Source organism: Bos indicus, chromosome 10, assembly GCF_029378745.1.
Source record: "Bos indicus isolate NIAB-ARS_2022 breed Sahiwal x Tharparkar chromosome 10, NIAB-ARS_B.indTharparkar_mat_pri_1.0, whole genome shotgun sequence".
NCBI classification, from domain to species: domain Eukaryota; kingdom Metazoa; phylum Chordata; class Mammalia; order Artiodactyla; family Bovidae; genus Bos; species Bos indicus.
In genome coordinates, this window is record NC_091769.1 from 15563174 (window position 1) to 15579224 (window position 16051).

The 16051-nt window shown below is 52.2% G+C and overlaps 1 protein-coding gene across 5 annotated transcripts in view; it reads left to right on the forward strand.

Moving 5' to 3' along the window:
* Positions 1-15184, forward strand: part of CORO2B (coronin 2B) — a 148457-nt gene extending 133273 nt beyond the window's left edge. For all 5 annotated transcript variants that reach the window (XM_070796978.1, XM_070796977.1, XM_070796976.1 and 2 more), the window contains exons 4-12: positions 96-245; positions 960-1124; positions 3044-3160; positions 3283-3387; positions 3931-4027; positions 7796-7908; positions 8261-8351; positions 8556-8695; positions 13221-15184. In XM_070796978.1, the coding sequence (XP_070653079.1) occupies positions 96-245; positions 960-1124; positions 3044-3160; positions 3283-3387; positions 3931-4027; positions 7796-7908; positions 8261-8351; positions 8556-8695; positions 13221-13352 (1110 nt within the window). In that variant the 3' untranslated portion in view covers positions 13353-15184. The remainder of the gene's footprint in view (positions 1-95; positions 246-959; positions 1125-3043; positions 3161-3282; positions 3388-3930; positions 4028-7795; positions 7909-8260; positions 8352-8555; positions 8696-13220) is intronic.
* The last annotated feature ends 867 nt before the right edge of the window (positions 15185-16051 follow it).

Genomic DNA, 16051 nt, shown 5'->3' on the forward strand with positions numbered 1-16051 from the left:
TGTCTTACTAGGCAGATCTGGTGTCCAAGGAAGGGCCAGCAGGGGCTTCTCCTGGCCCTGCCCCCACCAGCCTTGGCCCTCCTTCCGCTCTGCAGGTGCGGATCTGGGAGATCCCCGAGGGTGGGCTGAAGCGGAACATGACGGAGGCGCTCCTGGAGTTGCATGGGCACAGCCGGCGTGTGGGACTGGTCGAGTGGCATCCCACCACCAACAACATCCTCTTCAGTGCTGGCTACGATTACAAGGTGGGCAGCCGGTGGGCACGGTGGCCAGAGCCAGCTCAGCAGGGAGGAAGAGGGAGAGAGAAGGGCATCTTTAGGGGGCTGTAGGGAGCACTGTTACTTTCCCAAGCCTGTTAGCCAACATCACATCCATTCATTCACTCATTCATTTGCTCATTTGACATGCACACAGCTGAGCATTTTCTGTGTGCCCATCATTTCTGCAGTCCACAGAAGCTGGAGGCATCTTTACTGCCTTCTCCAGCCCTGATATACCAGAGAAGCATGCCCTCTCCATACCTGAAACTAACACAACACTGGAACTCAACTATTCTCTAGTAAAAATTTTAAAAAAGAAAAAAAAATGCCCACTCTATGCCCACACTCTCTACCTGACCATCTCTTAACCAAGAAGTAGTCTCTACCCTCCTAGTAGGAAAAAGAAGAACCCAAAGCTGCTGGCGGGGAGAATGCAGCCCCAACCCCTACCCCAGGTATGCCCTCAAAATAGATATGGAACCCAGCCAGGAACACTCATCCTTTTTGCTAGAAGTAGGAACTGAGCCCTGGCCGGGGCTGGGATCTGCCCAAGGACAGTGGTGGAGTTGTGTGACAGAGACACATCCACCTTTGATGTAGAACCCACTGACACAGTCCCGCATCCCCGCGCACGCGACCCTGCACAGGGCATCTCTCCCAGCAGGGCTGAGCCTGCCTCCTGCGTGTCTGCCCTCCCAGGTCCTCATCTGGAACCTGGACGTGGGTGAGCCGGTGAAAATGATAGACTGCCACTCGGATGTGATCCTCTGCATGTCCTTCAACACTGACGGCAGCCTGCTCACCACCACGTGCAAGGACAAGAAGCTCCGTGTGATCGAGCCGCGCTCTGGCCGCGTCCTGCAGGTGAGGCCCCGCATCTTTCTTGAGGGGTAGGAAAGGTATTGGGACCTTGGGCTCTGCTGTCAGCCAGCCCTGGAAGGAAAGACTGTGCTGGCTCCCCTCTTCCATGTACCCGCCCTGCACATCTGGGGACCAGCCCTGCACCTCTGGGGACCAGCCCATTTGTTCTGGGCCCTTCTCTGCTCGTAGGAGCTCTGCCTTGTTCTGGCTGCAGAGGGACCTCGGTAGCCTCTCTCATCCCCAGACTCTACCCCTCTCCCCAGATGGGATTCTTCTGCCTGCTCTGAAGACCAAAGTGGTGACCCCCTTCTGTACATGAATCCCTGGGTGCTCATCGTGGGCACAGGAGGAGGGGACTTTGGACTCACTGTCCAGCCACCTGCATGGGATGAGATGGTAGAAGGTGCCAGCCTCAGGGGTGGTTCCAAGTGGAAAGGTGGATGGTGAACTAAGCTCCAGTTTTGGTCTTTGATTCTGGGTCTTGACTCCGAGGAAGGGATTAGGTGCCATTTGGGAGTAAGAAATTTACATTTCTTGAGTACCAACTCCCTGCTAATAGTGGCACTAGATGGGTTGGAAAATTTGGATGGGAACTGAGGTTTACCTCCTAACACAAGCAAGACTGATGCATTTATCTTGGAAAAACCCAATACTGCAGGACCAGAAAGTCGTCTACAACGACTGCTATTACAAACAACAGTCACCATGGTTATTAGTGTCATTAGTATTTACTCAGAGCTCACTGTGTGGCATGCACTATGCTGTGGGCTCCGCGTCGCCCTCCCCCCACCCCCATTTAATCCTTGTGACGGTCCTTTGAGGTGGCCGCTGCTCCTCTTCCCATCCATTTCCCTCATGGGAATACTGCTTCTCGGAGAATGACAGACCGGAATCTCAGAGTTACAGGAGGAGCTAGAATTCAAACCCAGCCAGTTGGACCCCAGTGCCCCTGCTGAGCAGAAAAGATAAAACAGCAGAGACCTCCAACCTCCGTCTCACACCCAGAGAGGGTGAGGTACTCCTCTATGGTTCCACTTTTTGGCAGAACTTGGAACTAAAATCCAGAGTGAGTGACGCCAGCCCAGCTCTCTGCACTGCCCCACCAGCCTCTGGTTCCTACCTGACGCTGACTCATCTTGGCAAAGGGCCGGTGTGTGTTAGGAGGAAAAGGAGGTGCCCAGAGGCAGGAGCAGAGGCAGAGGACGGCCCAGTTAGAAGGAGGTCCTGGTGAAGTGAGTCAGCCAGCAGTGATCCAGCGTGAGTCCCGGTCGTCCTGAGCCTCAAGCTCCGCATCCTCAGAGAGCCCTTGCGGTAGGCGTTGTGGTGACGGCGGAGAGATACCCCAGTGAGGGCACTTGGCACCCGGCCCAGCGCCAGCCCTGCCTGGGGCTTGGTCCATGTCCCCATCCGCTCTGGGATATGGTCTGGTTTCCTGGTCCAGGGCTCCGTGCTCCACAGCACCTGTATTCATTTCCTGTGGCTGCTGTAACAAGCTACTGTAAGCGGGGAGCCTTACAACAGAAATCGATCCTCTCGCACAGTTCTGGAGGCCAGACGTCCACGGGAAGGTGTCCCCAGCTTCCGAGGGCTTCCTTGGCTGGTGGCCCCACCAGTCCAGTCTCTGCCTCCACAGTCACGCCACCTTCTCTCCTTTCTGCATCTGTGGAATCTCCCTTTGCCTCTCTCTTCTAAATAAGGACGCTAGTGATGGCATTTAGGACCCCTGAGGGTGATCCTGGGGAGTCTCCCCATATCGAGGTCTTTCACTTAAAATCACATGTGAAAATCACCCTTTTCCAAACAAGGAAACATCCACAGGTTCGGGGAGTGGGGACACGGATATGTGTCTGGGGCCCTCCAGGCAGCCCAGCCCCATACCCTAGTGTCTGGGGCCTGGCTTACCAGCTCTCTGATTCCATCAGGAGGCGAACTGCAAAAACCACAGAGTGAACCGGGTGGTCTTCCTGGGGAACATGAAGCGGCTTCTCACCACGGGGGTCTCCAGGTGGAACACGAGACAGATCGCCCTCTGGGACCAGGTCAGCCACGGGAGGCGAGGAGGAGGGTGATGTCAAAGGGTTGTAGCCCCGGGGCCTTGCTGGAGTTGGGGAAGGTGAGTTGCCATCCTGCCTGGATATTGATCCTGGGCCCCCGCCTGCAGGAGGACCTGTCCATGCCCCTGATTGAGGAGGAAATTGATGGGCTCTCTGGCCTTCTGTTCCCCTTCTACGACGCTGACACCCACATGCTCTACCTGGCTGGAAAGGTAGCAGAAGGTGGGGGAGGGACGGGGGCAGCCTGTGGGAGATCTCTGCCCCCATGGGGCCCTCAATCCCTCCCTACCTCCCAAGAAGAGCCCAACCTCTGCCCTTCTCCCGACCCAAAACGGCCCCAGTGTCTTCTATCAAAACCTACCCTTGCATCGGATGCTCATTTTACTTGGGTGTCAGTGACTGAGGATCCCTTGGGGGTGGACTGGAGCCAGATCTTACAGGGGAATAAGGATCAGAGCCTGGAGAGCATCATCCCTAATGATGTGATTTGAGGCACCTGCCAGGAGATCTTGTTTGTCGAGAAGACTGTCTGTAGGCCCACCAGCATACACACACCCGCCACACACACACCACCCCACCATCCCTAGCGAGTCCTGCATGGCATCCCCAGTGGGGCCTAGAAGCCAGGCTTCCGTGGCCTTTTGAGCATGTTGGGGGCTGGTGGAGGCTCTCTTCAGTGGCCTCCTGGACCAGGATCTGCTGAACCCCTCCCCTGCCCTTCCTTCTTCCTTCCCTCCCTCTCCCCTGGCCCCCAGGGTGATGGGAACATCCGGTACTACGAGATCAGCACGGAGAAACCCTACCTGAGTTACCTCATGGAGTTCCGCTCCCCGGCCCCGCAGAAAGGTCTTGGTAAGGGGGCCCCGGGGCTGCCATGGCTGTTACACTATGAGAGGAGAGACTGGAATTTAGCTCTTGGGTCACCTCTCCCCCACAGTGAAAAATCAGCCTCTGAAGGTCAACTCATGGACCAGTCAGAATAGAACCTCCAAGTGCTGCCCTGTGAAGGTCAGCCTACTCTCCCTCAGCCAGCCTGTCACTGCCCATTTGACCGGTTCCATCCATCCACGGTGCTTGGCGTCCTCTGCCATTCTGGCCATCAGCAGCCAGCAGGGGTATGCACGGTCCCTGCGTTCCTGTCTGCAGATGGGGAGGCTGAAGCCCATTGTGGTTCTGACATGGTGGAAGGAGGTTCAGTAACTACAGCTCAGAACTAGGTCCAAGTGCAGGCCCCTTCCTGAAGCTGCTGCGAAGCCAAGACCCCCAGTCCCCCGAAGCAGCTCTGTCCTTGCTGAGAAGACAAGAGGAATTCCAGGGGTCCCCTCCCCACCTCCCCAGGCTCTCCAGGTTCTGAGGCAAATCCCAGAGAGGACTCCAGGATTGACGAGTGTAGTGAGTCTGTTTTTCACTCCTACTCTCTCCCACCACTAAAGCCTTACTATGAAGTCTTTGTGCCCAGGGACTCACACTGGGGGCATCTGACCCAGCAGTCCGCATGTGGGGTCCAGATCACCCAGTGGAAGAAATCTCTGGAGTGGCTCTATTCCCTTCTCTCCTAGAGCTTGAGTCTGGCTTTGTCCTTCTGAGGATCTGGTGTGATGGACAGGGCCTGAGGGCCAGCTTCAGAGACATCAGGGCTGCAGGGGCCTAAGGGCCCCCCGCCCCAGTGACCAACAGCAAACTGAAAAGCTAGAGATATGCCTGAGGTCCTGATGACCATTGCACTGACTTCACCCTTCCCCAAGGCTCTGCCACCCCCACCTCCCTCACGATCACCCCATCATCAATTAGTATAACAAGCAGCCTGGACTTTGGAGTCCAAACTGGGTTTATACTCTGATTCAGCTGTGCCCTTAACCCCTCTGAGTCTTAGTTTCCTCATCTGTAAAATGGGATTAAACCTACTTTGAAGGGCTGTTGTAAAGCTTAGAGGTCATGTATACACAACACTTAGCAGAGTACTTGGCTCCGTCTGCTCCTTCACATAGTCATTCAACAAGCGTTTATTGGCTACACCTGTGTGCCCAGACCCTCGCTTAGTCCAGGGGTACAGTGATAAATAAAACAGAACGTGGCTTCTCACACTGTCCACTGAAGGGAAGACAGACAATAAACAAATACGTAAGGAAAATATTGTAAGTTAGTAAGCTCTAAGAAGAGAATCAAATGGGATCATAGAACAGAGAGTGACAAGGACTGTTTTAGACCAGGTGATTGGGGGAAACCTCGCTGTGGAAGTGACATTGTAAACTGCAATCTGAAAGGCAGGAAGGGGGAAGAGCAGTGCCAGCAGGAAAAACAGTTAGTGCAAAGGCTCTGAGGCCAGAACAAGCCTGGCATGTTCTAGGAGCAGAAGGGAGGTCAGTGTGGCTCAGCATAGAGTAGTCTGTGGAACAGGCGACAGACGGGGAAAGTGTTAGGAGATTAAGTTGGAGAGGTGGGCAGGGGCCAGATCCCATGGGATGCATTAGACAGGGTGTATTAGAGTTCTCCAGAGAAACAACCAAGTGTATTTATAAAAAAGGAATTGCAAGGATTTGGCTCATAATCACAGAGGCTGAGAAGTCTTACCATCTACCCTCTACAAGCTGGAGCCCCAGGAAAGCCAGCAATATAATTCAGCTCAAGTGTGAAGGCCTGAGACCCAGGGGAACCAATGGTACAAAACCCAGTTCAAGGGCAGGAGATAAGATGTCCCAGCTCAAGCAGCGAGGCAGGAAAAAAGGGCAAATTCCTCCTTCCTCTGCCTTTTGCTCCATGCAGGCCCAGAATGGATTGGGAGATGCCCACCACCCAGCCTCACTGGGGAGGGCCATCCACTTTACTGAGGCCACTGACATATAATGTTAACCATCACACAGGGGGAGGAGTTGGGATTTCACTGGGAACTCTTTGTAGAATTTTATTCTTCTTGGGCTGGTGGGTAGGTAAGAGTGGGACCGTGTGACATGATCTGAAAGGTTAGTTTGAGATTGCTGCGGCTCCTGTAGGAAGAATGGATTTGGGAGACTGGATCTTGAGAGGGCAGGAGGCAGGCAGAGACCAGTTAGGAGGCTGCTGTGGACTTCTAAGCAAAAGAAGATGGTAACTAGGGGGATGGCATGGAGATGAGGATGGATCCAGGAATGTTTAGAAAGTTGGGTCATCAGGACTTGGGGAGTGGGGAGAGAGGGGGTACTGAGGATAATTATTTCTGCTTGTCCTCCTCACCTGTGGTCACTGTTGAGCACTGACCATGAGCCAGGCACTTTCTGCAGGCTCTGGGTGGCTACTTAACTCACCCTGGGCAGGTAACATAGCTCTAAGTGGCAGAACCAGGACTCAAACCCAAGTCTCCTGGCTTCTCACAGTACCACGAAGCCACTTCCCTCCAGGTTCCTGAATTCTTTGCTCTGGTAGAGCATCCTTCCATTCCAGATGAGGAAAGGTAGAACCTTCAGTCATATTCATATCCTGGAGAAAGAAATTCATGTTGTCTGTGCTCATCACTGCTGGGCAGTTAACAAGCATCTTCACACTCAGTCTCGTGAGGGGCCACCACTGGACTCCTTTAGGCAACCAGGGAAGGCTTAGAGAGGCAGTGATTTGCCCAAGGACTCCCAGCCAGAAAGGGGAGAGAATAGAGATTCAAACTCAGGATCCTGTCCCACCCCAAAGCTGGTGTGTCTGACCCCACACCGAACTGCTCCCCCAGCAGGTGTTCAGTTGATGCAGCTGTTAGGGCTGTTGTGTCTGATGCCCACACAGACACACATGAACACACGCAGACACACGTGCATGCACGTGTGCCTGTCAATCCTAGAAAGCACATGACGGAACAGCAGTCTTGGGCTGCATGTAAACCTCTGAGTGCACAGGAGAGCGTTCTCCTTCTTTCTTTCTTCCTTCCTTCCTTTATTTCTGGCTGTGCTGAGTCTTCGTTGCTACTGGTGGTCTTTCCCTAGTTGCAGCAAGCCCGGGCTACTCTCTGTTGTGGTGTGTATACTTCTCATTGCGGTTATTAGTTGGCTATCAGACTGGCTCATTAGTTGCAACTCATGGGCTCTAGAGTGCAGGCTCAGTAGTTGGGGCTGAGTTGCCCTGAGACATGTGGGATCTTTCCAGACCAGGGAGAGATCGAACCCATGTTCCCTGCAGTGGTAGGCAGACTTTTAACCACTGGACTACCAGGGAAGTCCTCTCCCTCTTTCTTTCTCTATGAAGACTGGGAGCACAGAGGCTTCAGGATACCAGTTCGTTTCAGCAGGTGATGGGCTCTGAGGTATATAAAGTGAGTGGGCAAAAGCCCCTTTCTCTCTGCCTCTCAAGAGTCTCACCTACAAAGAGAATGGATTAGATTCAAGTAGTTGTGCAGCCCCTTGCAGGTCTCAAAGGCCCCCACGTCTACAGTCTGCACCTTGGTGAAACAGGCCTGGCCCATGGGGCTTATTTGAGAAGTTACCCCTAGAGCCAAAGCCTGACTCGAGAAGCCCCCAGCCCCTTCCTGTCCACTGCATGGGTCCTTGCCTCCCAACCTAGTGCCCTCCAACTGCACCTTTCCCCTGGCCAAGGTCATCAGGAAGGAGGGTTGCCGGGGGGACTCCTGGGACCCCATGCAGCCGTGTGTGTGCCTGTCCGCAGGGGTCATGCCCAAGCATGGGCTGGACGTGTCTGCCTGCGAGGTGTTCCGGTTCTACAAGCTGGTGACTCTCAAGGGCCTCATAGAGCCCATCTCCATGATCGTGCCCCGGAGGGTGAGTGGGGCCGGGCTGGCTGCAAAGGGCCCCTGGCATTGAAGGCTGACTTCCTCACTACTGGGGCTATGAGCCTGGAGGAGCTCAGAAGAAGGAGGTGTTTTCCTGTGGATTGGGGTCTTCAGGCCTAATTTGGGGTGCAGAGGGTGAGGGCCACTCCAAGGTGAGGACAGTCTGGCTTGCTAACGAAGGCAAGGTGGGAATTCCAAGTGGGAGACACTGAGTACTAAGACTTGGAGCAGAGAGAGCAGGTATGTGGTTGGAGGTCAGCGAAGGGGAGTCTCGGACTGGAGAGAAGGGGCCTTCTCAGCAGTCCCCCACCTGTCCACTCTTCTGCTCCACCCCACTGCAGTCGGATTCCTACCAGGAAGACATTTACCCCATGACGCCGGGCACGGAGCCAGCTCTGACCCCTGATGAGTGGCTGGGAGGCATCAACCGAGGTACCACCAGGGGTGGGCTTCCCAGAAAAGAATGGGAGACTGCAATCTTGGCCTTCAGTCTAGCCCACCCCCTTCCCCTTGCATATCCTCCTCGTTGAACTCGCCCTCACACCCAGCCAGCTGTCAGGCGTGGTGTCATGAGAGCCACCATCACTGGAGAGTCCACAGGATAGTCGGTGAGAATACATGCCTTGCCTTGCTTAGATCCTGTGCTGATGTCTTTGAAAGAAGGCTATAAGAAGTCCCCCAAAATGGTGTTCAAGGCTCCCATCAAAGAAAAGAAGAGTGTGGTGGTCAACGGAATAGATTTACTAGAAAATGTCCCACCCAGGACAGAGAATGAGGTAAGAAAAATAAGTTATTGCCTCCAGACACACTGGCAGAGCGAGACCTTTGCATTTCAATTATGAGCTTCAGGCCTTTAGGCCAGCTTGGTTCTGAGGCATTTTTCTTTCTGTGACAAATACCATAAGTAGCCTGCTGTGGGCTTCTGTTGCCTCTGACCCCAATAAATAGAGGCTGGGCTATGGTGGGGATATTGATGCCCCTCCCCATCCCCACAAATCCCAGAACCTGGAGTTACGTGTCCCCGTGTGAATCCATATCAGAATGTCCCTGTCATCTGCAGTTGTAAATTCCTGGCTCATGAGGGAAACCAGCCTCATGTGTTACAGCACTGCCTTCCTCCCTGGCATGGCAGCTGCCGCGAGGTCTGATGATTTCCTGTTTTTGTGGAAGAGGCTGAGTGTTTATGAAAGTACTCTTTGTACCATTTGGAAAGGGAGCAGCTCTCTCAGGGCAACCAGAGCTGGGCCTTGTCCACGCCCCCCAGAGGCCTTGCCTTCCACCACACCCTTGGTCCCTGGCACAAATACAGTTCAGCTCAGCCAGGATTCATGGAATGCCCACTGTGTGCCAGGCCCTGGGCTGGATGCAGCTGAAGTGGAGAGGCTGCAGGGAGCCACCTGCATCTGGCTCTCTCATTTCCTGGCTGTGCCTGAACATGTTTCCTGACCTTCCTTAGTCCATTTCCTCACAGCAAAATGGGGATGTGAAATGCTGTGAGAGTTAGAGAGATCGTCCCTAAGTGTCTAGCACTTTTCCTGCTCACATGAGATGCACAGAGAGGCTAACTGCATTAGCTCTCGAGAAGGTGGCAACAGAGGATGAGATGGTTGGGTGGCATCACCGACTCAATGGACATGAGTTTGAGCAAACTCCAGGAGATGGTGAAGGACAGGGAAGCCTGGCGTGCTGCACACACAAGAACCATGTAACAAATTACCCCAAGACTTAGGGACTTAAATCCCACAAATGTTTTATTATCTCACAATGTCTGTGGGTGCCTGTGACTCAAGGTCTCATGAAGGTGTGAATTGTCAGCCAGGGCTGCAGTCACATCTGAAGACTCACCCGTGGAAGGATCTGCTTCTGGCTTTCCTCGCTTGGTTGCTGGCAAGACCCATTTCCTCATAGGTTGTTAGACCAAGGGTCTCATTCCCCCAGGAGCTGTCAGCCAGAGGCCTCCCTCAGGTCCTTGCCACATGGACCTCAAAACAGGACAGCTCACAGCATGGCCTTGAGGAAGAGAGGGTGTCAAAGGTGGAAACCACAGTCTTTTTGTAAACTCCCCTTGCAAATGGCATCCCAGCACATCTGCCATATTCTATTCATTAGAAGCAAGTTACTGGGATCAGTCCATCCTTGAAAGGAGGGGCATAACATGGGGGCCATCTTATAATTATCACTGTTATTCATAAAAGTATGATCATTCCTGACCACCAAGGCTTAGTCTTACAGGTAAAATTGACAGGTAAATTTTTAATTGCTATAAAATATGTTTATGTGCCGTTATAGAGGGATGCTCAGATTTCTAAGGCTGGATGAAACTATGATCAATGGGATTTGCTTCAAAATAATCACCCAGGAGAGTGGTACAGGGGAAGTAGGTGAAAATAAAGATGAAGCAAGAGTGGTTACATGTTATTTGCTGAAGTTGGAAGTTGGGTACTTGGAGGTTCATGGTGCTTTTCTTTCTACTTTTGTATATATTTGGTGTTTTCTTTAAAAGAAATTTTTTATGTACCCTGACAATGTAGGCATAGTTGAATTGTTGCGAGCCTAGGGCCTTAATAAGAGCCTAAACTTTGCTCTAGTACTGGGTGTGGAGAAAGCAGGGTTGAATAGCAGTTACATGGAGTGGACTTTTCTATATGAATCAGAACAGAAGACCTGGAGAAATATGTTAAAGGGTCTCTAAGCAAACAATATACATGCCACAATCTATACACTACAGCTTGTATCCTTTCCTCCCTGGGGAAAAAAATTTTTGCTCAGAGGCTGGTAACTCTTGTTTTACCTTTTACCCACAATTTTAATACAGAAAACTAGAAGCAACGAATGAGAAATTGGTTCAACAGTGAAGATTTCATGGGTAGCCTGACACACGGGAGGAGACATGGTTGTACAGCTCTGTAATTTTACTAAAACTCACTGAATTGACACTTGAAATGAGTGAAATTTATGGCATATGAAGTATACCTCAATAAATATGTTTTTTAAACAAAAGCTGATCCAAAAAAATTATACAAGGAAACTTTGAGAACTTGGAAGGCATAGGTGTATGTAGAATTATTTAGTGTGGGGCATACAGCATAATCTCTCTCTGAACAGAGGTAACTAGAACTGGTTTGTTGGTTAATATAAATTTTTTCCAAGTCAGTTAAAGGAATGAATCATATAAGTGATATATACATTCTTTAAACCATTTATTTTTGTTTAAAATATAAAACATATATATTCATTCCACATGTTTTGATGTAGAATCAAGACCTTCCTTTTCTCTCGGGACATCCCAGTTGGGATCTTCTATGTATCTGTCAAATAAATCACACTTTAACTCCTATTTCCATTTTCAGTGTTTTTTTAGGTGGAATGAGAACTTAAAATCAATCTGAAAACAAAGCGCTTGTTTTTTCTAAGTTTTCCCCAGTGTTTTTTTTAAAGACAGGTTTATTGAGGTATAATTGACCTGCTGTACAATTCATCCTTTGCAATGTACAGTTCCACGAGTTCTGACACATGCCTATAGCCAGCCGTGTAAGCGCTACCATGCAATCAAGATACAGAATATTCCTCAATCTTTTGTGTGTATATCATCCGTACCTATCAGTAGCAACTTTTTAGCACCCCCTCTTCATCAAGATTCTCAAATGCATTCAACTTAGTTTTTATAGAAAGAGCCACTCTCCTTTTGTATTTCTATTTCATCAGTTTGTGTGGTATTTAAATCATGCACTTACAAAGACAGCTGCAACTCACACTGGGCAGTTGGAGGACCAAGACAACTGTCTGTTGGTGACATTCAACTCAAGTGTGTGGGGTCCTTCAGGAGCCTGCAGAGGCTGTGTTGTGTGGGCCAGTCTGTTTTATGGAAGCAGTGGAGAGGCTGTTTAATCCAGGGAGTCATCTCAGCAAGGGTGTTGTCAGATTCCTATGCTTTGCTCATGGCCATCCAGCAATGCCCAGTGCAAACTTTGGGGTGCTGTGCTAGTTCCCCATCAGATGGAAAAATACCATTCTATATCCTGACCTTAAGGAAAAGAGAAGAATAGGGGGAAGGCTATATGAATAGAAAGAGAACTATATGAATCTTAGGAATTAGGTATTCTTAACTTCCTTGGTGGATCAGTGGTAAAGAATCTGTCTGCCATTGCGGGAGACACGGGTTTGATCCCTGGCCCAGGAAGATCCCACATGCCTTGGAGCAACTAAGCCAGTGCACTACAACTACTGAGCCAGCACTCTAGAGCCCTGGCGCTGCAACTACTGAGCCCATGAGCCACAGCTACTGAAGCGCACGAGCCTAGAGCCTGTGCTCCGCGACAAGAGAAGCCACCACAACGGGAAGCCTGTGCACCGCAACTAGGGAGCAGCCCCCACTCTTCGAAACTAGGGGGAAAAGCCCAGGGAGCAATGAAGACCTGGACAAAAATAAATATTTGTTTTTAAAAAAAGAAGGATATTATGTATAAAATAGATTACTAATGAGAAGATACAGTAAAGCACAAGAAACTCTACTCAGTGCTCTGTGGTGACCTAAATGCAAAGGAGATCCAAAAAAGGGGGGATGTATGTATACATATAGCTGACTCACTTCGCTGTACTGCAGAAATCGACAGCAGTGTGAAGTAACTGTGTGCACGTGTGCACTGTCACTTCAGTCGTGTCCAACTCTTTGCAACCCTCTGGACCGTAGCCACCAGGCTCCTCTGTCCATGGGATTCTCCAGGCAAGAATACTGGAGTGGGTTGTCATGCCCTCCTCCAGGGGACCTTCCTGACCCAGGGATTGAACCAGCATCTCTTACATCTCCTGCATTGGCAGGTGGGTTCTTTACCACTAATGTCACCTTGGAAACTCCCAAAGCAACAATACTCCAATTTAAAAACAAAGAGAGAGAGCCAGGTACAAAACATTTCAGAAAGCTTTCCATTCTGAATGGTAAGTAAATAAAGTATTAAGGCTTGAAGCCCTAAATGGGTAAGCTTAGGATATCTGGCCTGTGTGGACTGGGCCCTTCCTTGGTGATCTTAGATCAGGGTCCTTTCTTTTCTGCTTCACAGGGTGGGGAGGGGTGGGGTGGGGTGGGTTGGGGGTGGGCATGGGTGAGCTGAGTCTAGAGATGGGAGAGCAGCCTCCTGAGTCACCTTGGACCCTGGAGTGGGGAAGGGCTGGGAGGCCTGAGTCAGGACAGCGGCTGCATGGGGGGAGGGGCAGGGTACGGATACCCCTCCCCCCGCCCCCCGCGAAGGTCACCTTCTCACCTGTTCTCTCCCACCCTCTGGCCCCTTCTCTCGTCCACACCAGCTCCTCCGAATGTTCTTCCGGCAGCAGGATGAGATTCGGAGATTGAAAGAGGAGCTGGCCCAGAAAGACATCCGGATTCGGCAGCTTCAGCTGGAACTGAAAAACTTGCGCAATAGCCCCAAGAACTGTTAGCTCCCCCGCTGGGCTGCTTTCTAAGCCGATCTCTCCGTTGTTTCTACTCGTCCCTTAACTTCCCCTTCTCCGGTGACCCCAGAGAGAGCGCCAGGACTGGAGCTGGGGGAGAGCCTGAGGACCCCCCACCTGCCACCTCAAGAACTGGAAGCTGACCTTTGACCTCTCGACCTCATGCTAATAGGAGTCCCCAGCCTCTCCCAGAGTCCAGGCTGGCAGCCCCTTTCCCTGACACCCCCGGAGCCTCGGCTTCCCCTCGGCTGGGCAAAGGCCGTGAACTCCCCCCAACGAGTGCCCTCTGTGGACCAAGGAGCGCAGGGGGAAGCCAGAACCCCAGTAGACTTAGAGGTTGAACTTGTCCCCGGCAGAGGGGGCTGCCGGGACATCTCTGCGCTCCCTGCTGGGGCTCACGGTGGCCCTGATGGACGCGCAGTAAGGGCTGGATTGCAGGCATCAGCGGTCTCCCTCCCCTCCCCCACCTCCCTCGCCCTGGGCAGTCCCGGAAGCCCATTCGCCTGACCAGGGTTGCAAGCAGCCCAGCTCCTTCCTGTCTCTTGCCCCCTCTCTCTTATCTTCAGGGAATTAAGAGGATCCTTCACCAAGGCCATAATGACCCCTTGCCCTCCCCTGATGCTCTTCAAAGCTCTGGCAACACCCTTTTCCCATTCACTTTGTGAGGCAGTCAGGGTAGGGAATAGTGTCCCCATTTTACAGATGACAGAACTGAGGGTTGCTTTGGGGAAGTGACATCACTGAGTCACCCAGCAGGTGTACAGTGGACCCAGGACCAGTGGTGTGCAGACCGCAGGCCCGGGCGCTTCCCACTGCATCAAGATGCCAATCTGACAGGGGCATCACCAGGGCCCAAGTCTCGGTGGAGCAGAAGGAGGACCGGGAGCCTCCCAACACCAGTAGTGCCAATGTGCCACACCCCTCCCCCACACTCAGTATCCCTTGGACCTCCTGGCCCCCAGCCTTTGCCCTCACCCCCCAGGTGACTCACTCCGAGATGAGGCCTCTTCCTCCTGGAGGTTGAGGCCGAGGAGGGTGGAGCTGGCCCTGGGAAGGCCGAGCAGTGGCCTGCTGGCCCCGAGGGCTGCTCTGCGTGCGTGTCCCTCCTCCCCGCTCTCAGCCACGGTCAGCCTTACGCTTGTAGAACGACCACAGCCGCTAACATTGGTGTAGCACTTTAAGGTTTACACAGCCCTTCGACATATAGGATCCCCTTTGAGCCTCATCTCAGCTCCCAGAGGCAGGGAGCGTTCTCCCCACTTTGCAGATGAAAACACTGAGAAGCAGCTCAAGGCCACAGGACCCTGGGAGATGCCACATTTCACTTGGTCTTCTACCGTTTTCTTTTTTTCCTCCTTTTCTCCCTTCATTTCTCATTACTCACAGAGTGTATGAACACTGTTCTCAGAAAAGTCACAGTTTGAGGGGGGAGATCTGGTCTGGGGATCAAGAAATGGGTGTCTGCACCTCTCTCTCATTAGCTAGAACCTCTAGACGCATTGTGCTCTGCACCTGCTTGTCCCACGGCCACCCTGCAGAACTTCCATCCACAGAGGCGGGGCTCCCTAAGCCCCTCCGAGTGACCTGGGCAGGGAGAACCCCAAACCCTCAGGCTTTTCCTCCAAGAGCCTTCCACGCTCACGGCCAGCTAAAGCAGGGTCTCCTCACCCCCCAGACCCCGCTGCTAGACTGCGTCAGCTCACATCTCCTCCTCCCCACACTTCTGAAGCTTTTTTTCTTCCCCACTGACCTTTGTGGTCTTCTGTGATTATTTATGCTGCCTCCCAAGGATAGAATTGAAATAAAATGTTTTCAAGTTATCAGGCTCTTTTCACCTGGGCGGTTCCTCCTCTTGGTCGCCATGGTATCCTGATGGCCAACTCCCCAGCCACAGCCCTGTTGCTTCTCTGCAACAACAAACCATGTCTGTGTCTACAAGTGTGACTTCACACCTCAGCACTGCTGACGTCTGGGGCCAGATGATTCTTTGCTCTGAAGGCTGTCCTGAGCACGATCAGCTACTTAGCAGCATCCCTGGCCTCCACCAGCCAGATGCCACAGCAACCCCAACCCCGTCATGATAAACAAAAATGTCTCCAGATATCACCCAGTGTCCCCCCTGGGATGTCAGAATTGTCCCCAGTTGAGGACCACTATTCCACATCCACATCCAGCCCTGTGTTGGGGTCTAGAGGACACCTACATTTTACACTGGAATGCTGCTTCACAGTTTACAAAGAACTATTCCATGTACTTGACTCCTTTGATCTTCACAGCTGCTCTAAGTGGTGTGTTCTGATTTTTCCCGTTTTCAAAAAGAAAAGTCAGGTCCAGAACGTGACATGCTCAGTCAAGGTCATTTAGCTGGTGTAATGGGGAAGACACACAGGGACATGGACCTCCTGAGCCCAGAGCCAGAGGAGGCACATGTTGCCAGTCCTCAGCCAGGCTTAGTGCTGGGCAGGGTCTCTTCTGGAAGGAGGGCTAGGACCCATCATGAGACAAGGGGCTGCCAGGCCGCTGGGCCACCCTCCCTCTCTCACCGAGCCAGGGTGGTGGTGGAGCACAGCCGTCAGTCATGTGACAGTGTGGATACCACAGGAAACTCCAGAGAGAGAAAAGCAGTGAAAATCTCAGAAAAGAGGGCTGGTGAGGAAGTGATAAAGGGCAGTGGAAGAGCAGGGGGA